Genomic DNA, 24,874 nt, shown 5'->3' with positions numbered 1-24,874 from the left:
CAAGTGAATTGTACAAAGACAGCTGTATGTGTCTGAGGCAAAAAAAGAGAAACGTTTGGTATCACTGATGGGCGAGGGGATGTTTGCCCAGTCCCCTGCATGCTCTGCTCTGTGCCATCTGCCTCCCTGTCTCCCTTGGCCAGAGGGAGATGTGTCTTGTAGGCCTTGAAGGGCAGGAGCAGGCAGGAAAGGGCAGGAGCAGGCAGCAAGGGGGGCTGGGGCCGACTGGAGCCCGCCCCTCTCCCCCAGCCGGTGGATGCTCTCGCCAGCCCGTCCTGGGTTTCCTCCGTTACAAAATGGAGGCAGGCACCGAGCTCAGTCTCATCAGGTGCTCCACGGATGCTGAGAGCCAGCTCTATCTATCCTGAAACCTCTCTAGTTAGGTCAGGAATAATTTAGCTTGAAGTGTGCTTCTCCAGGGAGCTTGCTGTTTCTCCTGACTCTGCACAGCCCTTCCATGCAAACATTTGGGCTCTCCTTTTACATGAAGAGCTGAATTTACTGTCCAAACCCAAGCTACTCCCTTGCATCCCACAGCCCTAAGGACCAGGTCGCTTAGAGACAGAAGTGGCTGGCTGGCAGCTCATGTCTCTGGTGTATACATCATCCTGGAGAGGTCTGTGTGGGCTGCCTTGCTCCCTGTGATGATGCTGGAGATTATACAGGGCTTGGTGTGCTGCTGGAGCCGGCTCAGGGGTGGAGCCTGTCCTGCCTGCTTGTGTCCCTGTGTCCATCCACGGTCCATCCACTGCTATCGGTGCTGGCAGTGCTGGAGGAGCAGCACAGTGCCCTGCAGCCCCCCATGTGTGTTGGGAGCCCTCGGGGAGCCACATTCTGAACCCAGAGCTCGAGGCATCGCTTGTGCCTTGCATCCCAACCCCTGTCCCTGCAGCAGAGCAGGGTTGGGGCACACGCTGACCCCTCCTGGCCAGGGGTAAGTGACCCCTTTATATTGTGGGGAGATGCAGTCCACCAGCGTGACCACAATTCAAAGCCTTTCCGCTCATTTCCCCAGCAGACCACGCCGAGCCTCCCCTAATTCCTTCAATTCAGGTCTCTGGAGGACTAATCTGTGCCCTGCACAGCCCCGGGGGAGCAGGCTGGATCCGTCTGTTTTCCCAGGCCTGCTCGCAGCAGCCAGGGAGCTTCACGCTCCACCCCTCCCGTCTCCCTCTTGAGCTGAGATCATCACATTAGCAGCGTGTATCCCCTCCTGACCTGGCAGGACGCTGCTGGCTGCGCTGCTGGCCTCGCTCATGCCCCGTCTCCCTGGAAGCGCCTTTGCAGCCGGGGCTGGAAGGTGAATGCTGCAGAGCACGCCCCGCGCCGCCGCTCGGTGCACAAAGGGCTGCTGCTGGCGGTCAGCTCGGGAGGCTGCCGGGTCCCCAGCGCTTCCCTCCCTCTCCTCTTCCCCACCGGTTCTGATTAGAGGCACTGGAGAGTTTGCCCTTGTCCGTGACCTCCGGAGGGAGGCAATCAGAAAGGGAGTTTGGATGGGAGATAACTCATCAAGGGAGCTGTCTGCTCTGCAGAGCATCAAATCAGCTGAGAAATAACAACTGGATCGCTAAAATTAGCTGAACATTTGCAGCAGAGACTATGGGCTTGCTGGAGCAAAGGAGGCAGGAAACCGGGCTCAGCCCCGCAGACAGCACCGAGGGACAGGACCCTGCCTATGCCACAATGCCCCAGTTGCCACCAGTGATTTTCAGGCCCTTAATTTCAGTGTTTCTGTGGGAGTCCCTTGTGCTTGTTTACTGATAAATATGGCACAGAGGCAAAGGCTGAGCTGGGCATCCGCTGGTCACAGCAGAGCTAGGCGAGGCTGTAGCTAAATAGGAGGAGAATCCCACGAGGACCAGGCACTGCCTCCTCCATTTGAGCGGCTGGGACAAGGTCCCTGCCTGAACTTTCCACCCATCTGGCAGGAGCAGGCGTGTGAAAGCTCGGGCTCTGCTGCCGCTCAGTGGAGATGGATGTCTCTCCTCCCACCGCAGCGGCGGGGCGCCTGTGGCCATCACCGAGCAAACCCTCTGCGCTCCTTCACGAACACGGGTTTATTCCAAGCCCAAGCATCGCCCTTTCCTGTGGGGTAGAAAAATTCGTGGAATTTGGGTATTTTCGGCCTCCGTTAACAAAGGCGGGCGGGAGGACGGAGCCCACGGCCCGGGGAGGGGTCAGGCCGGCCCGGGCTGCCCTCCTGGCCCTGTCACCAGCGAGGTGTCTGGTTGCAGCCGCGCTTCCCGTCCCGAGCCCCGCTTCTGCCGTGCTCCAGCCCCGAGGACCGGCACGAACAATTGAATTTCTGTCTGCTCTATGACCCCACTTGTAAGGGCTGTGACCCCTGCTGGGGTCGTGGCCCCTGCCTGGGGAACCGCCGTGCTGGGACAAGTCACTTAGACCAAACAGGATGGGTGATTAACCGGAGGAACCAGCCCAAAGTAAGAGGTGGGCTCTGCACCTCTTAGTGCCTTCCAATTAAGACCAGATGTCTTCCTGGAAGAGGGTTTAGGCAAACCACAGGCTGCACAACCTAGGTGAAGTGCCCCAGCTCGTGCTGCACAGGAGGTCAGGCTCCATGGTTTGATGGTGTCTTATGGCCTTACAGAAATGCACATTAAAACTGCCTCATTCCTGCTCCACATAACCTGGTCTTGATCTTTAGAAGTGCTGTAGAATTGCTGCTGGCAGGGATTAATTGGAGCAGGAGAACTCTATGATAGCCAGGTACCTTCTGTGAGTGCTAAGGTCTGGAGCTAGTGTTTAACTTCAAGCATCCAAGTTTTAAATATTTATCCTTAGCTTTTCCTCACCTGTAGAATACAAATATCCCAGGAAGGTTCAGGAGACTTAACAGTGCTGTTTGTAAAAATGTTTTCAATTCCCTGGATAAACTATGTCACACAAGTGCAAAGTATTACCAGTAATTGATTGTCATTGTGGGAAACAGTGACCTGCCCTTACTAAAGATTAATGGATTCTTCAGGTTACTGGTTTGATGGCAATTAACAATGCAAACAGAGCTGAGCCCTCCCTTTCTCAGCTGATTCTCACGTATTTGAGGCTTTGCTCTTCACAGGCTCTGAGGGGGAATGGAGGGAGTTTCTGGGAGGGTTTTCCATGCTGGGAGTCCAAAGGTCTGTTTGTTTGTGTGTGTGTCAGCACCTCTTTGATACGCTGAGTGCTTCCCAAAGTGTTCCTCCATCAGCAGCTGCTCTGGAGGGAGGGATTCAGGGATCCCAGGTTGCTGTGGGTTGAGGATGCCCTTGGCTAGGCTAAGCAGGCGAGGTGGGAGGAGCCCGTGGTCACTGGTGCCCTCTGCCAGGCACAGTTCTCCCTCACAGAGCTGTCCCGTTGCCTTCCCAGATCGCAGAGACCTACGCGTTCCTGCCGAGAGAAGCCGTGACCAGGTTCCTGATGAGCTGCACCGAGTGCCAGAAGAGGATGCATTTCAACTCCAACGGCCTGGAGCCCAAAGGTAAAGACGAATGAATTCTGCCAGCAGAGCTGACACAGCGTTTTGTACCGGTGCAATAGCCCTGAGAGCTGTCAGGACACTGCCCCATCCATGAGATACTCCTTAACCTGATGGTTTTCCTGACCTGGGTTATTTTTTCATGCATTTTTGTAGCCAAGCTGAAAGAATTGCTTTAACCTGGTTTCTGGAGAAAAAAACCCAACCAAAACCATGACTTAAAGTTTTTCCTTCAAACTATTAATTTTGTGCTCAAACAGACTGAATATATCTGAATAACTGAAGTTTCTGATACAGAATTAATTTGCAGTAATTAATAGATATGCACATCATGATCCCATGTTTGATAAAGTGTTTTGGTAATCAAAGTTGCATTAAGCCTTTGTATCCCAGCAGTTAGCATGGCCATTGCAGTGGTTGGCTCCTTATGGTGCTTTTGTAAATGGAACCAATCTGCAGCTATAATATAAATGGTGGATGAGATGGAACCAGGTTTTTTTCCGGGGTGGTTAAAGTTGATGTTTGCCTGTTTTTCGCTGGATTACAAACTTGTTTTCATGCTCAAGTGCAAACCAGCAAACTGCCCCAGGGAGTTTCACCCCAAATTGCTTCTTTATAAGACCCATGAGCAGGCTGCAGGGAGCCTGGTTCTACCCTGGTGAGGCCACCAGGCTCCCTTGGCAGCTCTCACCAAGCAGAGGAGCAGAACAAAGGGCCCAACAACAGAAAATTTCCAATCCGAAATCTGAATTCCCAGCTGTTCAGTGCTCGGCGCAGGGCATGGGCTGCCTGGAGTTCTGGTTAAGTGGATTACGTGTGCCAGCTCTGCAGAGCCATGCACAGAAAGGCTCTGCGCTTGTTGTATGTTTCAGAAACCCTCCCAAATAATGGTGTGTGACACTTATTAGCCCAAGCTCTGTTCCTGCAGCACTTCCCACCCCGCTGGCAAAGGGCCCAATCCCTCCTTCCAATTAGGTCAGGAGAAGTTTTGGCCTTTGGCCTTGCTGGGAGCAAACGTGACCTTTACACTGATTGCACTGCCTCCATCACGGTGATGTTCCAAGTGCTGCGGCTGCAGCAGCCGGCTCAGGGCCGGGAAGGACAGTGGGATGAGGCAGGGATTGGGTCAGCCAAACCAAGACACTTCACCAAGTGCCTGGCTCTAGCCAAGCTGTCAGCCCCAGAGCTCGGGATCCCTTTCCAGGAGGCAGCTGATGAAAAGGGGCATTGTTCCTTCAGGGGCTCCCTCCTGCCCTCCCACCAGCCCCATGTCTCCCTGTTCTTCCAGGGACATAGCACCGTCCTGGCTTGGAGGCACCTCAGGGAGCACCAGGTGCTGGGTGTGCCCCCAGAGCGCTTCCAGCCATGGAAACCACGATCAGGGCTGAGATCTGTCTGTCCTGAGCAGATTCCAAAGTTATTTTAATAGAGCTTTCCCCCTTAGCTGTTCCCTTAAAGATATATCAGACAGGAAAACAAAGGATCCCCACCAGGAACAGAAAGACAGAAGTGCCTTTTTGCCCTGAATAGTACCTAAATAGTGACTAAGTACCTGTGAAAATGCACAGAGCAGATTAGATAAGGTAACTTTTACTGGGGAAGAGTCTCTGATTTCTCTCATACATGTTCAGGAATTTATCAGGAGCAAATCACCTAAAAAACCAGTGGGATCATAGAAGAATTACCTGGGTGTGAGCACATGCACACACACAGGCACACACAGGTAAAGGTTAACTCAGCAAGATGAAAAACTGAGTCATTCCCATCTCTTCATCCTTCTCTTGTCCATTGAGCAAATCCCAACGCATTTCATTTGTGATCACAAAGCTGCCTGCAGGGTACCCACATCATTCATAAAAGCAAGTTGTCTTGCTCATGGGAAACCTGGAGCATCACTGGACTCCACTGGTATCGCTTTCCACTCTTACTAAATTAGGACTAATTCCAGTGGGGTTATACAAGTGTGGAATTAGACTTGAACCCATTTTGCTTTAAACCATTCTGCCTGTTCCATCTGTGTGTCCAGCATGTGATCCAGAGAACTTCATGAAAAATGAGCTCAAGGATTCCAGGAGCCCTCTCTTGTGACATGTGGGGTACGAGGATTGTTTCCGTGGAGTCCCCCAGGCCTTTTAAAACAAAGGTTTGCTTTCTTTGCCAGTTTAATAAAGAATAAAGGTTTTGGTTTCTTAGGCTCAGCTCAGATCTGTTGCAGTTGCATGAATTCACAGTAAATTTGAGGCTGTTAATGGGATTATTCCAGCTTTACATCAGGACAGTTTCAGGCAGAATCTAAGCACCAAAAGTCATCTGCCTCACTCTTCCTCCCCCTGTGGGGATGCTGAGCCACTTCTGCTGAGCCTCATTCTTTTCGGCAGTGATGAACTATTACATGGGAGATGGCAGGAGGGCAACATATCCTCAGAGGTCTGCAGGGCTCACCTCACCCACACCTCCACTTCAAGGAAGGAGCAGCTTTGTCATTGTTGCTCTTGGCAAGTGCTTTTCTAAACTCCTAAAGACTCCAATCTTGGCCCCAGCCAGCCTGGGGAGGTGGCAGGTTTTGTTCCTGGGAGCTGTTCCCCTTTCACTGCAGACCCAGGCAGCCACAAGGCCCTCTTGCACTGGGGCTTCAGCATCTTTCCATCACAAAGTAACACCCTGGCACAGTGGAATGGGTTATTTTGGGTAAATACAGAGATGTAGAAGTGCTCGTAGTTAATCTGTAGTTCAAAGTGTGACAGGAACCACTGACATACAGCCATGAGGAAAGAAAGGAGGGGGGCTTAGTTTACAAGCTTCCTAAAGCTTTGCCCCTTCATATTTGGCCTGAGTAGCTCTGGCTGCCCTGCCCTGCATCCTCAGGTAGGAATGCTTCAGATGCCCAGGGGTGAATCCGATGCACCTGGGAAGAAAGCATTTCCGTGAACCCAGTTAGTGTCTTGATACAGAAGATCTGCAAAAACCAATGTGATGTTTGAGTCAGTTACAGGGAGGTTTTGGATCAGGTCATTTCCTAACCAGACACGACAGAGCTGGTATTTCCCGAGGTGTGAAGCGGCCTCAGGTCTGCTGGCTTCCACTGGGACTTTTGGATATTTGGCATTTCTGAGGAGCAGCCCCATTGTGTTTGGGTTGCTGCGTTTCCAAAGGTGCTGTGAAACATTCTGTGAAGGGGCTGCTGTGTCAGAGATGCCTCTGAAACCAGTGACCCCCAAAGACACAAGACAGCCAAGGGGAGTCAGGGGCAGCAATGGAAACCTCCTGCCACCAGTTCACCTTCAGCTCCTGGAATTCCTTCTTCCCCATCAGCTGTGGACACCACACATCCCTTTGGAGTGTTCTGGAAGGCCGGATTAATTCCCTGCACTTGCATCTACCCGCACTGAGGGCAAAGAAATCTCCCCTCTAGCCGGCAGCCATCCCTGCAGGAACCAGTGTTCCTCTTGAACAGCCCCGTGGCACGAGGCTGTAAATTCAGCATTAGCACAGGTAACTCCAGCAGCCTTCATGTCCTGGGGGGAGCTCAGGCCCCACAGTGCTGATGCAGAGCTGGCAAATCCTGGAGAGCTCAGGAAAACCATTGAGGAAGTGCTTTATGGGGCCTGAGCTGCAGGAGCGATCTGAATCCAGAGGGACCTCGTGAGCTCAATCTCAGGCAGCCAGAGGAATCAACAAGAACAATTTAAATTAAAGATCTTTAAAATGAAGTTTGTGTTTTAATGAGGGTGTTAAAAATAATCTTCATCACCACATAGAGATACTTAATAAGTTGCCTTAATGTTAACACCTACCTGAGGGAATCCCAGCAAAATTGGCCAGACTCTGCAATGCTAAAGCAAGCTGCAAATCTATTCCTGCTCATCAGCCTCTGCATCAGTCCCATTTGCATGGAAGGGCTTCTGAGGCATCAGTTTCTTCCTCTGCTGTGTCCCAGGCTGGGAGCATGGCACATTCTGGATGAGGTGCATCCCTTCTGCAGGTGACAGCAATGCTGCAAGCTTTTCCTTGTAAACCAACATCTGTTCTGTAATTATGTTCTTGGTGGGGCCGTGTTCTTAGAGGAACCTCAGCTCAGCGGGCACCCGCTCTCGCTAAGGATTTTAACTGCTTCTAAATCCCTGTGTTACGAGAACACGTCATAGGTTTGTGCTTCCACAGCCCCATAGCTAAATAAAGTTTTCCCTCTGTTCTTCAGAGAGTGAACCACCCTCCTCTTTGGTTTCTGGGATCATTGACTACAACATGCCCCTCACCTCCACTTACCTGAAGCAAATGAAGCTGCGGGTGATGAATTCCCAGGAGCAGGTGAGTTGTGCTCCGGGTACACAGCGGGTGTCACCGTGCTTGGAGGGGAGGGAGTGACTGGTGCTCAGCATGTTGGGTTCTGGAGGATGCTCTCGGGCTCTCTTTTGGTGTGTGGAGGTGGGGAGGGGAGGTGTGCCTCTGAGAAAGAAACAGCACCACTTCATTGTGCCAGTGGAGAGGAGCAGAGGGGTTGATGCAGTTACTGCTCATCCTTTACATGTACGGTTCTCCCAAGAAATTGTCTTAAAAGTAAATATGGCAAATAGGAACCTGTTTCTTTACCTCCTCTGAATTGCCTGGGGGCTTGGGCAGTTGGGGTCTGAAACCCAGACCTTGCTTTGGCTGCTCTGGTGCTCTCCCAAATGGATCAGTAACTTGAGGAAGTTCAACCGCAGCCACCCTGCTCTGGTGTCAGAGTGGGAGAAGGCTCCGTTGTTTGATGCCGGTGTTAAGCCACTGGATTTGATCTGGGAACGGATGGGGCAGACTGCCACAGGATTGTACCCAGGCTGTGCAGTGCTCTGCAGTTGTGCAGCTGCAGGATTAGCTACGGGAACCTCTTTGCACCATGGAAACAGGCTATAAAAAGACAAGTCTGTTTTACTTGCTCCCCACAATCTGCACTGGAAGCCAGTGCTGGATTTTTGTTCCTGCCCACTGAAACCTGACCCTGATCTCACACATTACTACCAGTTGCAAGAAGTGAAAGAGTTTGTATTGAGCAGTGGTAGAAAACATTACTAATGTTTTCTGCTAACATTAATATGCTAATGCTAACATTAATATGCTAAGGCTGTGTCCGATGGGTACTTTTATCTAGAGGCACCCTCAAAGGATGTTGGTTAGATCATCCACTGCTGCGGGGTAACGTGCCAGATGTGGGTTGGTGGCAGGAGCTGGACAGAATTGAGCTCCTCCATCTCTTCCACAGTGAAACCTTCCTGCTGGAGCGCAGAATGGCACCTGATGGGCAGCACTGGTGGGTTTTGGAGCTTTTTTCCTTTGCTGATGTTGGACACTCAGCGGGCTCAAGGTTGCATTTGCAGTAGGTTCTCTTACAGCTTTTGAAAGGGAAAGGCTGCGATGTGCTGGGGTTTGTGCTCAGACTGGGTTGGGTGGTAGAACTATGGACAGCTCCAGGGGCTGAGCTGGGCTGAAAAGGGTCAGAGGCAGAAAACTAGACTTGCAGTTTGATCTTGTTTCCACCATAAACCCCCCAAGAGGCTGCAGGCTTTAGCAGTGAACCTCGAGTTTTGAAGCTGCCTGCTTGGAAATGCTGGTTTGGAGAACTTTGGTTGGTATTTTGGAGCTTTTGAGTCTTAACCCCGAGTTTTGGTTCAGCCGTTTGTCACTGGGTAGGTAAATAGAGCATCCTGCTAATACAGATACTCCTGGAGCTCACTGAGACCAGGACAGAAGCATATGTCATATGGGAACAGAAAAGGGACCAGCTGAGGCAACCAGCAGTTGTTGGTTTAGATCATAAATCAAGCTCTTGATGTTACTGCTGGCCTCTAAAAGTGTTTCTTTGCCTGAGCTCTCACTGCTGTGCTGTGGGGCAGCTTTCGCAGCTTTTCAAGCTGTACCAGCCCAGGGAAAACTGTGTGGAAGAAGCAAAATTTGCTTCTCAGTGTGTTCCTGAAACTGGTTCCTGAGAGCAGAATGACCAAAGATGGGTCTTATTGCTCCCACTTCTGCAGCATTAAAGCTTTCCCTCAGCCCAGGAGGTACCGACAGGCTGGAGAGGATGCAGGAGGAGAAGTTTGAAGCTTTTCAGGTTTGCACCACCCAAATACACATTCATAGATCAGTGCTTCCAAACTGCTGCTGGCTGCCCTCCCACTCAGCCTTGCTGCCATGTCCCCTCAACTGCCTTCCACTCACCAGCCTTTGGTGGTGGTAACAGAAACAAATCAAGCTACAGACTCACACTCAACTTGGCTTTTGCCAAAAACAAATATTTGTGTGTGGCAGTACCAGGAGGGGTAACAATGCATGAATTTATGCCAAAGTGGCCTTTTAACTTCATTATTCAGGGAAAAAACCATGTGCATGTAACTGTAACACATTAGTGCTGCTCCGCACACTAGTACCAGGGCAGCAGCATCTCCAGAAGGAAGCACAGCCAAAAGAACCTTGGAGAAAGCATTTTATCTCTGCTCAGGGACAAAAAGCAGTCGGAAGAGGAGCTCCTTACATGGCTGCTCCCAGCGTGAAGAGTTCCTGCAGGATATATTGCAATATAGTTCTTGGAGTCGGTACATTTATTCTGGCATGATGGAAACCAACTGTGACTTGTGTTGCTTAAGTTGGGTTCACTACAATGCAGGAGCTTCTTGGGTGTCAGTTGTCCTTCACTCCCATTTGACACCAATTCTCACCTGTGGGAGAAAAATCAGATCCAGACCCTTTCCACAGAGCACTGAGACAGGCACATCTCAGGGTATCCTCTGAGGCATCGAAGCATCTCGGAACTTCCAACCTTCCCAATCTAGCAGCAAAGGATTGAAAAGAAGATATTTGATATTTGTCTGTAATGATCCTTCCTCCTCATTTTCAAGCACTAAATATTAGCATTTGTAAGTGATTGGTTATTTGAGTTTATTGCAGTCATTTTCCAGGCAATCTTTTCTGTCTTACTCAAACTCAGCCTTGCAATTCTTTTTCATGCCACGCTGTTGGGCAGGATTTCCACTGATGGAATACGAGGATTGTACGAGAACAAATCCCAGTGCTGAAAGGCCAGGGTGTCCCTCTGCTCTGAGATGCTGCTGCTGCCTTGGCTGACACAGGCCAGGATGAGGAACCACTTTCAAATGATACAGAAACATTGTCAAAGATTGCTTCAAAGGCTGCTGACAGGTCACGCAATCAGTGGATGGCAGGAGCTGCTTGCGGATGGGAAATAACATGAGGAGTTCTCTGGTTGCTATGGCTTTGCTCCTCCGAGTAGTGTTTGAGGGGACGGAGCCACGTCCTGCATCAGCACACCTCCATCTGTCCTTGAGAGGACAGAGCTACATCGTGCATTGTCCCACCTCCATCCATCCTTGAGAGGACAGAGCCACGTCCTGCATCAGCACACCTCCATCCATCCTTGAGAGGACGGAGCCATGTCCTGCATCATCCCACCTCCATCCATCCGGCACTTACTTGTAAACATGGGGTGTGGGAAGTGGTTCTCAGAACACGATTTCAAGCAGTGTTTTAGCACAGAGAGCAGGATGACCCTGAGAGGGGCCATGCAGGGCTTCAGATCCCTCGGATGTACCAGGAGTCCAGTGCTGGTGGGGACTGAGCCTCCTCTGCAGGATTTGGAAGCTCATGGAGCCTCGTTGTTTGTAGTGTTAAGGCCTCCTCCCTCCACTCTCCTTTCTCCCTGGTACCCTGTTGCTGTGCTTGCGCACTCCAGTGTCTCAGAAGGCTCTGGCAGTACCAGGACAGCTGAGGTGCATCTTCTCCCAGCAGCTCTCTTGCTTCCTTCTGCTTCACATCCATCTGCAGGCTAATCCCAGGGTGCAGAACTGGCACTGGGGCCGCAGCAGAGGCAGGGAGTGGGGCAAGCAGCTGCAGCAGGGCACACAAGGATTGCGTTTTCAGTCTGTAAGGTCACTAATGAGAATGGCAGTTCACATAGTCCAGAGACCAGAACCAAACCTGGCAGAGCTGAAAGCTGCTGGGTGCTATCTAGGACCTGGGTTTAGTTGTTTGAGTGCTGAGTGGAGGGGTCCTGAAGAAAGTCTCTGTGTGTTCATAGAGGTGCAGCAAAGGCAGAAACACGCAGTCAGTATTTAGAAGGAAGTGGGATGATGCATTTGCATCACATGAGGATGATAAGATGATAAGATACTTCCCAGTCCATTAAAGAGGGTGTTAAACACCTCCAGGAATAAATACCTCTAAATCAACTTGACAAGAGAACTCTCATTCAAGAGGCCTTTCCTTGGCTTGGGCAGATCTTTGTTTCCTGCTATTATTTTTTAGGACATTTTGGAGCACTGGAGAAGTTCCCTAAATGCACCCTTACATAGGGCAGAAAAGGGAACCTTGGCTGCACACCCAGGGAGGCACCGTGACCGTAGTGGTTTGACACACGGATTCGATCCCTGCGAGGAGGCTGCTCGAGGAGCTGCAGCAGCAAAGCCCTCTAGTGGGGATGAGCTTCTGCTGGCAGGAGACGTTGGAATCCTGCTCCAAACACAGGCTTTGGGCAGGCAGAGCCAGAGGCAGGTCCAGCCGGTGCTGGTGGCAGAGATGGTCCAGCAAAGCTTCCATCCTTGGCCGTGCTCACGCGATGCAGGCGGGCAGATGATGACATGTTCAGCCAGGCTTCAAATGCATGTGGATGCTTTGCTTTCGGTGAAGGTCAGCTCATTGGTGTGAGTGGCATTAACTCTGATGTTCCCACCTAGGAAAACCCTGAGAGCTTCTGTTTCCCACTGGGTAGGTCTTGCTGTGGTGTAACCCAGTGTAGCTGTGGGATGGGTGAGCTCTGGGCTTGTTCAATGCCAGCAAACACCTCAAGACCCCAACTTGGGTGAGCTGGGATAAATCCTGCCACTGAGCTTTCATCTTCAGATGAGATGTGGTGCAAGGCCCTGACTCCTGGCATTTTAGGGGGAAATCCTGTTATTTTCTGTAAGAAGGGAAGTGGCATTGCCTGACTCCAGTGTGTGAGGCAAGTGCATCCTTCTGAGCTGCTCAGGTGTATTCAGTTGCTGTGTGTGCCTGGTCAGGTCCGTTTTGTGCACTGGTGGAGAGAAGCTGGTGCCTTTCCTACTATCCATTCACTTCCCTGTGATGCTGTGCAGTTACCAAGGTCCTGGAGAAGTTTTCTGGCTATTGGTGGAGCTGTGGTTTTCGTGTGAGCAGCAAAGCTCTTTGGTGATGTGGCTGATCCATACGTGGTAATTAGGACTAATTGCCCTCCAACACACACATCTACCCCCAGAGCACGTTCTGCAGTGGCAGCCTGCTAAAGCTGAGCTGCTTGAGCCTGTTCTTGGAGCACTGAACAAGTAGGGCCAGAAACCACAGTATCTGTCTTTAATTCATCATTTCTTCCAAGAACTCTCCTACTTGGGAAGGGAGATGCTGCCTGTGCCCTGGGCGGTAACAGCATCAGAGGCAGCTCTTCCCAGCAGAACTAGGAACAAAGGTTTGGTTCAGGTCCTGTAAAGTGGAGCTGGGACACATTCCCGGGGGAAAAAGGAAGGACCTCAGGGTGGAATCCATGGAATAGTCTCATGGATCCGGTTAAATTTGTCCCGTAGTTGTGGCAAGCTTTGCACAGGGAGGTTTCGCATTGCATCCCGAGCTTGGGTGCTGACGTGCTGTGGGTTGACTTTGATCAAGTCACACAAATGGCAGGTCCTTAATTGCCTTCTCCCTTTAAAAAGGGCAGAATACCTCAGAGAGGCTCCTGAGGTTTCGCTCGCTAATAAAGCTCCTTGAGAGCGTGGATGGAGCTGCGCTGCGAGCGAGCTGGTATTAATGATTTCCGTTATTACAGACGGTGAAGCTGTGGTTCAGCTTCTTAACCTTGACTCCCATGCTCGCTTTTGTTTCCGCTGCTGTTCAAGCTGCGCAGGCAGGCTCACACCTCACCCAGCCTCACACCCCCCAGACCCACGTGGTGAGCCCTGGGTGCATGGAGGGAGCCTGGGTAGCTCCCAGGGGTCCGATTTCCTCACAAAGACGGATTCTGACACGCGTGGTGTGGCTTGGGAATGGCTAAAATGGGGTTAGTGGTGGTTCTGTTGATGTTCACTCGATTCTGGGTCAGGTGTGGAGAGATGAGGTGTGAGGGTTGCCAGGGCGTAAGACCATGCAGACATTCCTGCTGATGCTGCAGGTTCAGGCTTTGGCAAGGAACGTTAGGGGATAATTGACCTGTCCCTTCAAACACCCATTCCCTGCACCCCAGAGGAAGGCAAATTCCAACCACAGAAACTTCTTTCCTGCTCCTTCACTTGGCAGTGGCTGGTGCTCCCCATGGAGTGTGGAGCTGTATTTCCTCTCTATATCTTGGGCTTGGCTCCTGGGGGAAAAGCCCTTTTATTCGTGCCTATGCCAGGTGCTGACAACAACTACTTGTACAGAAGGAGCACTCAAGATGAAGAGGGAGTAGAGCCCTCAGCCCACCACAAACCTGCTCCGTGATAAAGTTCCCCAAATCTTCACTCTCCTTCTTGTCCCTGACTCTGCTCTGGTTGGCAGATGAGTTAAAACATGGTGATAAAAGCTACTTATCCCCCTTGTGCCACGCAACCGGGGCTCTCCTTCGGCGCTGTCCCTCTCGCTCCCCATTCACTACTCGCCTTGCCCCTGGGAGATTTGCATTTTACTGCTCATTGCCCAGTGGGGTTTGATGGTCACAGAGGACCCAATGCAGGAGCTCCCATTTGTTATTTAACCTACTTTCCAGAGGCACAAGAACATCAAGTGACTTGCACAAGGTCGCCCATGAGTCAGTGACTCCTGTGGCGTGATGGCCAGATCCCGCCGTCCTGCAGTCCCATGCTCTCACCACTAGATCCCCGTGCCCACACTCGGCAACAGCACCACTATTCAATTAAACTCCTGCAGTGCCTTAAATGTCGTTTATTCCTGGCTTTGACAGCAGCCCTGGTATTCTTGCAGAGCCTTGCCTTAGGAAATGACAGCATATGAGGTCAGGGCAGCGTAAGCAGTGCCCTTGGACGTGTCACTGCCTGGTACAGGCAGGCTGCATGGTGCCAGGGCTGCTCAGCCCGGGCATGGCTCATCCTGGACCTGCTGCTCCGGTGGCATCCAACGGGAGCAAGGTCTGACAGGGAGCCCCAGATTTCTGTATGGGCAGGTCTGTGCCTGAGTGAAGGGGTTTGCAGGGATGATTAGTGATGAACACCTGAGGAGAGAGGGAAGGAAGTGACTTGTAATATATTTGATGTGTGTTTTATATATAATATCATAACAGTAGTACTGGTTTATTGTGGTGTGGGATTTTTAACGTGTGATCTTGTAGGGCAGTTACCCCTGTTCCTGACAACTGGATAAATTATTGTTTCCAATTCTGTATTCAATTACCAGCTATTTCCCCCTCGATAATTTGAATCTGAAAAGCACTCTCTAGAAGGGAGCTCCATGTCTGGCATTCCCAGTGCTCCCTGGCTGCTCCTGGAGGCTCCCACTGGTGAGCCCCATCTCTGCCTCTGCCACCTTCGTGACCCTGAGCCCGGGCACCAACAATCGTGTTTCTGTGGGGCTTGTGACCCCACTTATAGCAGTGGTGACCCCCTCAAAGGGTCAGGACTCCTCCAGGCACCAGGACCAGCTCCTGCCCCGCAGCAGCTGCCCCGTGCGGTTCCTCCCTTGCATCCCGTGTGGATGCAGCTGCTCAGCACCAAGTTTCCCCGATGTGAAATTTAGGTTAATCCATTTCCAAAGTGGATTAGCTTAACTCCCACAAAGGCACTTAGTATAAAATAAGAGTGTCCACATGGTGAGGCAGCACAGGATAGTGGCTGTGCTTCAGGCTTGCACCCCAGCCGGTCCATGTCCCAGCCTTGCTCCCAGGGGGATGCACTCTCCTAAATGGCTTTTGGTCGATCTAGCTCAAAGCCAAAGGGAGCTCAAAGAGAAAACAAAGCCCAGCAATGGGAAGGGGTTAAAAGCCCGCTCCACCGAGGTCCACAAGTCTCCTGTTCACCTTAAATGGTCAGGATTTTATTTTAGCTCCAGGGAGGAGCAGCAGCCATTGAGCTGGAAGTGAGCACAGAGCAGGCCCCGCATTGGGACTTCCTGCGGGAGATCCTGGGGCTCTGCTCTCACCCTTCAGCCTCTGGCTCCATAGAGCAGCCTGGAGGAGATGGAAACATGGAAACACAATAGTGAGCGATCCCCATGTTCAGCTCTGGCTTCGGATCTTCCCGAGCAGCTCCTCCTCCCTTGCACGCTTTCCCTGGCAGGGAAGTGGTTAATGGGAGCAGATAACATCATAATTGGACACCCGCACTAACAAGCCGTAAACACCGATGTGGCAGTTCCCATCCTCAGCTCTGGCACCAGCTCTGGCACAGGCTCTGCTGCAGGCTCTGCCGCTCAGTCCCTTACACTTGCTTTATTCCCTAAAAATCTCCTTCATAAGCATTGAACAACAACAGATGAGATGGGCTGGGGAGGCGGGCACTGAAGTACCAGCACCTATTGAGATACTGGTGCCCATTGAGATGCTGCTGCACATCAAGGTGCTGCTACACGTCAAGTACTGGTGCCCATGGTGGGATCCCCAACCGGTTGGGGGTCACTGACCCGTTGCCCTCGGGGTCCTGCTCGGAAGCCGGTACCGTCCTGGGGTACACAGAGACCCCATGGCTGCTTGCCCAGAGCTGGGGCATCCCCATCCCTCCCGGGATCCGGGGCACGATGCCCGAGGCGCGGCCACGTTCCCCACGGGCCGAGCTCCCCCGTTCAGGCGGGGCAGGGTCCCCCACCGCTCCCACCTTGCACGGGAGAACCGGCTGAGACAAAAGGATTCAGCGGCGGCGGCATCGGGGCCCGGGCTCCGCGGTACCCACCGAGCGGGGGTCGGGAGCTCCCGGGGGACTGACACCCGCCGTCCAGTACCGCGCTGCCGGGGCCGGGCGTGCAGCGGGTCCGCGGGTGGGCTGCACCCCCGCGGGCCGTGCGGAGCGGAGGATGCCCGTGCGTGCGGCCGTGCCGCGCGTACCGATCCGTGCTGCGCCGTTCCGAGCCGCGCCGTGCCTCCGGCCATGCATTCTCGCGGCTCTCCAGCAGGCGCCCGGCCCTGGACATTGTCTCTTCCTCCCGGAGGAAGGGCCCTCCCCGGCTCTCCACAATGTGCTCTTCCAGGCGCGGCTCCCCGCGCCCCCCGCCCGGTGCGCCCGCCCCCCGCGGCCCCGCTCCCCTTCCCCCGCCTCCTCCGCCCGCGGCCGGGCCCCGCTCGCCCCCCTCCGCCTCTCCCCCCCCCCGGGAGCCGGGAGTGACGCGCTCCGCAGCGCCGGCCCCTCTCCCCGGGCAGCAGCTGGTTGTCAGCCTCTCGGAGCGCCGCCAGCCCGGGCCCCCTCCCTCCGTCCCTCCGCCCCGCGCTCCCGCCGCGCCGCCGGGCTGGCGCAGGCCGGCAGGCCCCGCGCCCCGCTCCAGGTACGCGCCCGCCCGCGGGGCTCCGGCACCGGGGCCCCCGGGGCGGAGGATGGGGGGGGGGAGATGCGGGGCGGGGCGGGGAGGGGGGGGCGGCGCCGGGGCCCAGCCCCAACTCCGGGGGGAGCGGCCGCGCCGCGTCCCCGGGAAGTTGCGGGTCGCCCGGCGGCGGCGGCGGGGGAAGGGGAGGGGAAGGGGAGGGGGGGCGCGTCCTTCCCGGCGCCGCTCCCCCTTCCCCGGAAGAGCACAAAAGCGCAGAAGAAAGTGGGAGGAGGCGGCGGGAGCGCCCCGGCCCCATCAATTCCCGGGCACCGGCCCCGCGCCGCCATCGCCGCCCGCCCGGCCCCGGGCGGGGATTGTGCTGGAAATAGCCGCCTCCCGGGAGGTAAAGCCCTACTTACGTGTCAATCCCCGCCGGTCGCTGAGCCCCGCTCGCCAGCCCCGCTCCGCGCTCCCGGCGGGCAGGGCTCCATCGCGGTGTATTATTTACCTGCGGCCGGAGGGGCGCGGGGGGCGGGACGGGACCGGCACCGGGACCGGCACCTCGGTGCTGCCGCTACTGCTGCGGGGAGACACGCGTGGGAACCGCGTCCCACCGCGGGACCCGCCGGCGGCGGGGAGACCCCCGGGCGCTCAGCCCGTAGAGCTGCCCCGCTCGAACCTCTCCGAAGCGGGGCACCCCCGGTACCTGTTTCCGGGTGACCCTGGAAGAGCGAAGTGCCCTTTAACACCTGGCGGTCCGTGGATGTCAGGACACCCCCCCCGCCTCGAGCGGGAGAGCAAACACCGACCCGGCCGGGGAGAGTGCAGGTGCCGGGGAGGCGGGTACGGGGCTCCGGGGACAAGGGGAGGACACGGGGCAGGGGCTCTCGGTGCCCCCGATCCGGCGGCCCCGGGTTCAGCACCTTCCCGCTGAACAGCAGGAGCGCGGGGCAGCGGCGGGGAGGCACCCCCTGCCCTGCACCCTCTGTTTGGGGCAGTAGGACACCTCGGGGAAGGGGGGCAGGGGGGTGATGATCTCCCCTTCCTCTTCCATTCGCCGCTCGCCTTTTACATGGGCTCTTTTTCCCGTTTTGGGGAACTACCAAATACTCGGTTTTGCCGCGTCCCGTAGAAATGAGCAGGATTTCAGTAAATAAGGATGTAAGTGACCTGACAAAGAGCACGGGGATGTTCCGCTCGGGGTGTGCTCTGCACACAGGAGCAGCACCGCCGGCACCGCTCGCCTCAGCCACCAAACACCGTGTGCTTTAAAGGCTCCTCGGGCTCTTTGAAGCAATGAGCACCCCGGTATTTGTGGCTGCAGCATCAATCTTTGACCTGGAGTGGTTTATCTTCTATTAGTAAGCCTTTCTCTGCGCTGAACTGGTTAAGTTAGGGTCAAATCTGGTTCAATACCTTCTTGGCATGCTCAGAGGGCTGGGTTTAAACAGTGGCTGAGGCAGAGATGAGGCTGCCTTCCTGTGAGCTTGGCCCCCAGCGCCGCGGGGTGCTCTGCAGGTCTGAGGGTGCCTGTGCCGGGCAGGGCCGGTGGGCACGGGCACGGCACCGGAGCAGCGCCGGGGCTGGCATGCTCGTGTTGCCTTTTGTTGACTCTAAAAACACGGCAGCTTCTGGTGGGAAGCTGAGCGTGGCTGTGTGCTGGGGGGGTTGCACGCACACAGCCGCCGTTCCCGCTCTGTGGAAGGAAATCCCATCGGGATAGCAGGCTGTGGCCTGAAAGGACACATTTTAAAATTAAAGGACTCAAAGAGAGAAAACAAATGGTCCTGAGATGCAGAGCCTGGAATACTGTGAGGCACAGCATGTAAATGACTGGAGGGAGGCTTGCAAGGCAGTCCCTGAGAAACTGAGCCTGCTGTAAAATAAGCAGGTCACCGATAGCCTCGCATCCATCTGCGAGCTGTGGTTCTGGGAGTCACTTCCCCCCTGCCATGATCCAGCTGCATGACAGGAGCTTGTTCTCCAGGCAGGAGCCACTGGAGAAGAAACACTGCCTGGCAATGACAGCCCTGGAGTCAGGAGGTCCTGCTGGTGGTCCTGGATATGCCAGTGACGCTCTGTGTGCATGACGCAGCCGGGTGGCTGTGGGGACCCAGGGTTGGCAGCTCTGTAATAGGAAGAATCACCCTGTCCTGGCTCGGAGGGAAGTTGAGGCTCCGCAGACGCCTGCCCACGGTGCTCGAAGGCTGGGGAGTGGGAAGTGGGACAGACCCACGGAGTGTGAGTCCTGCTCATGGCGTGGCCGGGGAGAACACACTGGCTCCTGCGGGTGCCTGCAGGGCAGCTGCCGATGTTGGACTGCAGAGAAGGAGAGGAGCAGGGACGTTGTTTTCCAAACTCTGCGCGGAGCCGGGAGCCCTGCTCCAGTGCTTGGGTGTGGCCTGAATGCACCAGCAGGATCCGACTTCCCCTCGCAGGAGAGGAGCCGCACGCACGCTGCTGACCCTTGATCGCTCAGTCCCGTGGCCGCTGGAAACAAAGCGATGGGACCGTGCTGCGGGGTGAGGAGAGCTCTCCGGAGAGCTGGGGAGGCAGGAAGGAGCAAGGCGGCAGCGGCAGGGCTGGGGTTTGGGGTTCAGCTCTGGGCTGGCCCAGTGGGGCGGCCACTGTCGCTTCCATCCCTGCCACGAGTGCTGGGGAAGCGGGCAAAAGGTGGCAGGTCCCGAGCCTGGTGCTGGTAATGGATTGCGTTCTGTTTTCTAATGAAAGTTTCATTTGAAGTTTGTTTACAGGAAAGAAGAAATTAGCAGAGAGAATTCTCCTGAGAGCCCAGAGAGGAAAAGAATGAGCTGCCTGACTTGCAAGCCAAAAGAGGGTGGAAGGGTAGATTAGATTTACCGTATTGCTCCGAGTCAGAGCTGTTGCTGCTGTTGAGAAACGCTTCCTTGTTTGGCTGGATGCTGGAGGCGCTTTGAGGCTCAGCCTTCAGCCGGGGTATTGGCATCCAGGGGAAACTCAGAGCTGCCCACCCAGCCAGAGATGTTGATCCCACTCTGGTGTTCTGTATGTTGATTCTGGGACATGAATGGTGCTCTTGGGCCATGGCTGGAGAGCTGGTGCTCTGGGTGTCACTCTGGGGACTCAGGTCCTTGGGATTGTCCTGGCATGAGGGGGACATGAGGAGGTTCAAGTGCTGAGCCTTTGGTCTCCAAGATGTGTCCTGAGGAGGGAGCTTGCTGATGGCCTCGTCTCCTGCTGAGGGATGCAGCCAAGGATGCCAGAGCTGTGCTCGAGGTCGGGGCCTTTCTCTTGCTCTAGGGAAGAGGCACAAAGGTGTGAGGGGCTCCCGGGGCACCATGGCATGGGCAGAGCTGCGGGTGCTGCCCCAAGCCCGCAAGCAGCAGATTCTCTCCAGCACTTCCCACTGCTGGCTCTGGCTGTTCTCTGCTGCTGGAAGGGTTCACCTACTGCCTGCATGGTTGCTCAGCATTCCCTTGGGATGGGCTGTGCTGTGGGAGCTGGGTGCTGCTGGAAGGTTTGTCCCATTGGCATTCTGGCTGAGAGTATCAGTGCTGGAAAATGGAAAGCTCTGGCTGGGAAGTGGGGGTGACAGTGAGGATGTGGGGATGGGGCCGCCTGGCAGGGTCCCACAGTAACCACCTCCTCTCTCTGCTGGTGGCTGGGTCCTGGCCTGCTGTATGTGTGACAGCTGTGTTTGACTTGAGTCATTTATTGCTTATCAGTTTGTGGTTTGATAGGCAGAGGATTTCCAATAGTGGGCGAATGTTGTTGTATCTCGAGAGGAGGATGCACCTTTATGAAGCGCTTTGCACAGTGTGTGCATGTGAGGTGGCCTTCCTGTCACTACCACCATTCCCGAGCACATGGAGACCTTGGTGCCTCCCAGGCTCTGCTCTGGGTGCTGAGGCTGTAACTGAGCCCTGCAGACTCTGTGCCCGAGCCAGGCGCTTCCTGAAAACATCACAGGTTGCTCCAGAGCTCCTCCTCCTCGGACAGGTGAGAGCCTGTGGGCAGCAAGGACCTTGGCATTTGCATTTGTCTCTTAAGCTCTGACAGTAATCTTGAGTAAGCCTTGTGAAGAAGGCCAGATATTAGGGTGGCTACCTCCCTGCAAATGCTTACAATAAAGAGACTATTTATAGTGTGCAATGGGGAGACCTTTGCAGCTCTATGTACAAGATGGAGTTTCTGGAGAGGCAGGATTGCTCCGTGGCCGCTGTGGCAGTGGTGCTGTGCTGAGCTGGGGACACCGTGTTTCCCACCACCCCTTTGCCCTGCTCGCCCTGGGTGCAGGGCTGGGTGTAGGTGTCCCTGTTCCCTTGGTGGGCACCCATGGGGTGGCTGAGCCCCGTCCGTGCCTCCATCCGCTGCTGCGTGCGGGTCTTCCCAAGCTGTAAATTCCAGGAAGCTCCCCGGGAGGCACATGGAGGGAGCGGGCTGGGGGCGGGTGCGAGCCGGGAGCCAGCAGATGTCTGCAGGGACGGGGAGCGGGAGGCGAGCACAAACCTGGCTTTTAAACACGTTTGTTGGTTCACAATAAGAGCTGGCAGGCAGCGGCGGGCAGCCGGGGCAGTGTTTGTGAGGCACAGGGGAAGGCTGGAGGGGCACTTGCCAATTGCCTCTTACACGGAAAGGGAGTGGAGGTTGGATTTTATCTCAGGACCAGGGGGAGGGAAGAGGAATTAGAAGAGCAGAGACTTTACAAGCCTTTGAAATGCTTCAATCAAAGGGAAGTGCCGTTGAAAGCAGTTCTGGAAACGTTTTTGGTGCTCCCCTGCACCCCAGGGCTTGGGATGCGGTCGCTGCTGTGGGAGGGGAGCGGGGAGAGGAAGGCGGATAAAGGGATCAGCAGCAGGACCGTGTTCATTCGGGAACACGTATCTGCTTCCTCCCGAGCTGCATGCTCGGAGCTCAGGCCGGGGAGGTCCTGCGGCCCCTCCTCTCATTCAGGAGCTCAGTGCTGCCTTTCTGATGATGGTTTTGAAATCCTGTGGCTGACCTTTCCGGCGCTGGAAGCAATCCAAGGGCTGTGTCTCGAAGTACTGTAAAGGTTAGCGAGGAGGGAGAGAGGGAGAGAGAAAATGTCCTTTCAGCTGCAGGAGTGGGAGAGAGGAATGTCATCTATGCTGCCGGGGAGCAGGCGCTGGTCCAGGCTGGGTGTCCTTGCCTCACCAGGGCGCTCACTCCCCCAGCTGTTTCCCAAGGTGTGTGTTGTCGTTGTGGCGTAGATACAGAGGTGATATCCCTTTGGAGAGGGCTGGAGGAGCAGTCCCTTGGTGCTGGGGCTGTCTCTCCTCTGCAGCACTGGGCAGTGCAGGTCTATGGGGATGGGTGCTGCTCTCTGGACCTGCCCCATTGGCCGCTCCCTGCCGGTGCCAATCCTCTGGGAATTCCCGTTGCAGCCACTGATTTGATCTCAGAAAAGTCCGAGGTGTTTATGGAGCCGTTTCAATGGAGTTGCCTCCATCCTCAGCTCCCACACGCCACTGCCTCACCAGCACCAAGCTGGGTGGAGGGAGATTAAAGGGTAAACTCCAGGGCTCAGCCATCCGCTCCTACAGGATGCGAGCTCTTTCTAATTGTCCTCAATTAGAGACAGTGCCATTGCTCAGGCACGTCTTCAGGCAGGAAGCAGAGCCCGTCCCAGCCACCTCGGGGAAGGGCTGTGTGGCCATGGGGAGCGCCGAGGGGCCAGCAAGCAATCCTGGGGGCAGGAGCTGCCCGACAGATTGGTGTTAGGAAGAAGCTGGGTGAGGAGATGTTAAAGGCAGAGAAGGGAGGACAAAAATCAGCTCAGTTTGTTAACCCTTTCCTGCTTGCCTCCAGGATGAGACATCGGTGAGCAGCGAGGACTTTGATATGAACGACTCCACATGGATCTCAGCTGACCAGCACCTGAACTCCAGCCTGAGCCCCAGCCAGGACGAGAGCATGCGCAGCCCGCAGAACCTGCCCGGCCATGAGGACGGTGAGTGCGGGGGCGGGCGGTCAGCGCGCTGCGCCTCCCCAGCAGGATGCTTTGTGGCCTATTAAACATTAACCAGTCCTTTCTGATCAGGTGTCCCACCTGTAGGATGGATTTCATATCCCTGCAGGCTTCGAAGCAGCACTGACTCCCAGTCCTTCCCATTTAGCCCCTGGGTGTCTGCTCAGCCAGGGCCCTCTCCTGCTCTGAGCTGATGGTCCTTGTGCAGGGACCCAGATCCCAGCTCCTCCAGAAAGGTCACCAAATCCCTTCCTAAGGCATCAGATTGTGGTTCCCTGGGTGTGATGAGGAGGGCCCTGTTAGTCCTGGGCTGTGGGTGCTGACCTGCTGCAGGAAAGGTGCCAAGGCTGCACAGTGCAGGTCACAGCTTTCTGTGCTTGGAAAGCTGCTCTTTAGACAATGTCTTGGATCCCCCAGGAAAGAAATGTGTGATCTGCAATAGCCAACAGTGATGGGAGTGCGGGGTGGATGTGGGTGTCTCCTCTCTCAGGGCAGGCAGTTGGAAGGGGAGAAGGGGGCACACGTGGGCTGGCTGGGAGGCAGTGTCTGGTGACAAGAGGTGGTGTGTTACTCCTGGGAAACATGCTAGTTGAAAGTAAAAGAGCGAGTAAATAAATGGTAGAAGTACGAGTTGGGGTCAGAGTTCACCTCTATGATGCTTGGAAGGATTCAGTGCTTGGGCTGTTACCAGCTTCTGCTCAAGAGATTGAATCCGTCATGTCCCCAGCCTGGTGCTGCTGAGAAGGGGAAGGGAGTGGAGGAGGTAAGGGACAACCCAGGCTGGGTCAGTGCTGCTTTAAGAATGGGGACTGGAAAACCACCCCAGGGGACATAAAGGGCTTTTGTGCTGTCAGGTCTCCCTGGGGTGGCTTTAAGCTGCTTGTGTGGCCAGCAGTGGGACAGCAGGGACAGCAGGGACACTGCTCTGCTCAGTCCGGCGCCGCATGGCCCTTCAGCCTATGGCAGAGCTGCAGTTTTGAGAAGCTGCTGGTTTTAGCAGCAGCCCTGGAGCCAGGCAGCCTCGGGGGGATGTGAAACCTGCCTCCGCTGCACCCAGGGGCACTTCTGCTTGTGAGGGCCCTGCCATGGGGCCGTGCCCGGCACAGGAGGAAGGATGCTCTGGTGGGAGCCCAGCTGCTCACATCAGCAGTGTTTGGCTCTTTGGGGCCAGGCTGCAGCCTCTGCCCCGAGCGAGAGCTGCCTCATCTCGTACCCACAGCCTGGCTGGGTCTCAATGTACCCCTGAACTTCACTGTTCTCCCATTGGGACGCTTCAGGCTTGTGGCTTATTCCTCACCACTGAATTCCCAAGTCTCATTTACCATCTAGTATGACACAGTTTTCTTCCCTCTGCTGAGCACTGTTATTCCACAGGACAGTAATTTAATAAGGGACTTGCGTATTTAGGCAAATGAAGATGTTCTCTCAATCCCCTCTCTCTGCCCTCTTAGGAAATGCTTCCAATTTCTCCTGCCCTGTGGTTTTTCTTCAGAAGCAGGTGTCCTCTTCGGGGCCCTTCTTGGCTCCTTTAATTTCTTCTGTAAGGTTCAGTGGTGAGCAATAAAGCACAAATAGTCCCTTGCTACATGTGAGGAGTGCCAGTGTCCTCAGGGGTGGCAGCAGCATAACTGGGTGGGCTTTGGCAGACCAGAAGTGATGGAGTTGAAGAGCAAGCAAGGCAAGCCCAGGGTTACTGACAAGATCCATCAAGAAGAAACCAGGGATTGGGATTTCCGTCAGGCCATCCTGCTTCAGGAGGTACTGAAGAGAGGTTCTGTCACTGTGATGAATGTCCATGTCCCATACTGGGGCTTTGAGATACAGGCAAGTTCTGCTGGGGTGAGAGGCCTCATGCCAGTTCCGCTGCCAGAGGCTCCCACCCAGAACTGAAGCACACGAGGCTGAGAAGGGGAGAGCAATGGAGCAACCCAGGAGGGCAGCGGGTGGTGAGAGGAGAGGAGCACGTCATGGAGGAGCACGTTGCAGGAGGAAGGCACATT

General features: G+C 54.9%; 1 protein-coding gene across 1 annotated transcript in view; it reads left to right on the top strand.

Moving 5' to 3' along the window:
- NOL4L (nucleolar protein 4 like) overlaps positions 1-24,874 on the top strand; it is a gene marked incomplete at both ends in the record, with an annotated part of 54,059 nt that overhangs the window by 16,954 nt on the left and 12,231 nt on the right. The window contains 3 exons of the mRNA XM_080627999.1: positions 3,367-3,478; positions 7,674-7,783; positions 22,715-22,856. Of these exons, the coding sequence (XP_080484125.1) occupies positions 3,367-3,478; positions 7,674-7,783; positions 22,715-22,856 (364 nt within the window). The remainder of the gene's footprint in view (positions 1-3,366; positions 3,479-7,673; positions 7,784-22,714; positions 22,857-24,874) is intronic.

This window comes from Psittacula echo, assembly GCF_963264785.1.
Source record: "Psittacula echo genome assembly, chromosome: 12".
NCBI classification, from domain to species: Eukaryota; Metazoa; Chordata; class Aves; order Psittaciformes; family Psittacidae; genus Psittacula; species Psittacula echo.
This window is presented reverse-complemented; position numbering and strand designations above follow the sequence as displayed.